This window comes from Bos mutus, chromosome 10 (assembly GCF_027580195.1).
Source record: "Bos mutus isolate GX-2022 chromosome 10, NWIPB_WYAK_1.1, whole genome shotgun sequence".
NCBI classification, from domain to species: domain Eukaryota; kingdom Metazoa; phylum Chordata; class Mammalia; order Artiodactyla; family Bovidae; genus Bos; species Bos mutus.
The window spans coordinates 80,353,462-80,356,146 of record NC_091626.1 but is presented as its reverse complement, the minus strand read 5'-3'; the positions used below and the strand labels follow the sequence as shown (position 1 = coordinate 80,356,146).

The following is a 2,685-nucleotide window of genomic DNA, read 5'->3' as shown; positions in this document are numbered from 1 at the left end:
ATGAAAGATAAAAAAGAGTAAAGACAATTTAGAAAACATTTTTTAAAAAGAATAAAGATACAAGCTACCTGTGGTGGATTCATTTTGATATTTGGCAAAACTACTACAATTATGTAAAGTTTAAAAATAAAATTAAATTAAAAAAAAAAAAAGCTACCAATATACACAGTGAGAGAGAAAAACATTGCCAATCTTACAGATATTTTGATTAGACAGTAAGGAAATATTACAAAGAACTTATTCAAAAAAAATCTGAAAACACAGATGAATGTAAAAGTTTCTTATAAGGCACAAACTACCAAAAATCAAATTTCTAGTTGAAAACATTTCTGCAGAGAAAACCCCTAGCCCAAATGACTTCATTGGGTAAATTCTATAAAATATTTTTAAGAAAAAAATCATATCAACAGGGCATCTAAAAACCTATAACTGGCATCATATTTAATGATGAAAGACTTAATGCTTCTTTCAAAAGAATAAGAACAAGTCATTGATGTCCAATGCCACCACTTCTATTTAACGCTGTACCATTTGACTTTGCTAAGTGTAATAAGGCAACAGAAATGAATAAATTAAATCCACACCAGAATAAAAGATGAAAAATGTCTTTATTTGCTGATGAAATTCTCATATATGAAGAAAATCCTGCTTAATCTGTAAAACACTAGTAGAAGTAATGTTTTGCAAATGTGCAGGACATAATGTTAATAAACAAAAGTCTGTTGTGTTTCTATATATTAACAACAAACAATTCTACATTAAACCCCAACAGAACAGTTTATAACCATATCAAAAATATGGAAATTTTAGGATGAATCTGAAAATAAGATATGCAAGTCTTATTCACCAAAAACTGAAAACACTGCTGAAAGTAATTAAATTGGACTTACATAGATACAGAGGTACAGTGTTTAATGGCTCACAGGAATAAATATATTTATCATTTAGAAATAAGTTACAGATCTGACACACTCAAAGCAAAATTTGATGCTTCAAATTCCTGATCTAAAATACCAAAGACAGAAGCATAAAGCTACCTTATGGTTGGTGAGAAGACTTCATCACGTCATTTATGAAATCGTCCCATAAATCACTAGCTGTTTGCATACTCTCTTCATTGCTGCTTTCATCTCTTTATTCCTGAATGTATAAATAACTGGATTCAAGAAAGGAGTAAGAACCGCATCAAAAAGAGCAAGAAACTTGTCCATTTGGGAATTGGGGTGTGGCCATGTATAGACAAACATGGTTGGACCAAAGAACAAAATAACCACAGTGATGTGAGCTGACAAAGTGGAGAGGGCCTTGGGTGAACCACCTGAGGAGCGTTTCCAAACAGTTAACAGGATGAACATATAGGAGATGAGAAGTATAAAGAAGGAACTAACACAGATAAACCCACTGTTGACAGTGACCATGAACTGAAGTCTGTAAGTATCTGTACAGGCCAGTCTGAGGAGCCGAGGAAGATCACAGTAAAAGCTGTCCAATACATTCGGACCACAGAAGGGCAAATTAACAATAAATGCTAGCTGGAACAGTGAGTGGCTGACACCAAGGGCCCAGGCAGCAGCCAGAAACAAAATGCACATCCTTGGGCTCATGATGCTCAGATAGTGGAGAGGCTTACATATGGCAATATATCTGTCAAAGGCCATGGCTATGAGAAGCACCATCTCCACCCCACCAATGACATGGATGAAGAAGATCTGAGCAATGCAGCCTCCAAAAGAAATGACTTTACGCTTTCTGAAAAGGTCATAGATCATCTTGGGAGAAGTGACAGAGCAGGCTCCCAAGTCAATGAAGGAGAGGCTGGCCAGTAGGAAGTACATGGGGGAATGTAAGTGAGGATCAGTAGTCACAGAAAACACAATGAGGATGTTTCCAGCCATGCTTGCCACATAGAACACAGAGGAGAACACCAGGAGGAGCAGCTGGAACTCCCATGAATAAGTGAGTCCCAGAAACACAAACTCAGACACCACCGAGTGATTCCCTCCATCCATCAATCTAGCCAACAGGGCTGCCACTGAAATATTGATAACTATGAAAATGAGGAGGAAAGTGTTATTATGGAGAAGATAATTTCTGATTTTTCAATGTCCTCATAATGAATGAAAAGTATGTAATTATCCAGTTCATCAACTATACAAAAATAACAATAATTAACATTATATCATCACAAAGTGTGGGCTGCAACATACTTCAAACATCATCCATACTCACACTTCAATGCTCTGCTCTCAAATTAACACATTAGGCAAGAACAAAAGTGTCCATGACTTCATCAGCTGTTTAAATCTCTTCTGATACTGATTATTCCACATTTCCAAAATATCCCATCATGCTTTTATGTATATCTCATAATCTACTTTTCTCACGGTTTACAAAAATTAGTGATGAGAGGAAAACATTGACTGGTCAATTGTCACCTGGAGTGAACAGGACATAAGACATGAATAGATACTGAATTAGGATAGACTGTAGACTAGAATAGACTGTAGATTAAGAAAATGCTAGTATATGTAAAACTGGAGGCCCTGCAAGTACAACAGGACAGAAGAAGTATGCAGATTCTAGTAAATAAAACAAACACAGTTTTCCATCACATTTTATCATATTCATGGCTATTCTGGGTGCCTCTAGTTTCCACATAATTTTTCATGGCTACAAATATCTAAA

The 2,685-nt window shown here is 35.6% G+C and overlaps 1 protein-coding gene across 1 annotated transcript; it reads right to left on the bottom strand.

The window, feature by feature from the left end:
• Positions 1-1,070: 1,070 nt before the first annotated feature.
• LOC102284451 (olfactory receptor 4F3/4F16/4F29) lies at positions 1,071-2,009 on the bottom strand. The gene has a single exon (XM_005905312.2). It carries the CDS (start codon positions 2,007-2,009, stop codon positions 1,071-1,073), a length of 939 nt encoding a protein of 312 aa, XP_005905374.2.
• Between the last annotated feature and the right edge of the window lie 676 nt (positions 2,010-2,685).

Bases quoted from the DNA above. Each gene is read 5' to 3' on its own strand.
- LOC102284451 (XM_005905312.2), bottom strand. From the start codon at position 2,009: ATGGATGGAGGGAATCACTCGGTGGTGTCTGAGTTTGTGTTTCTGGGA.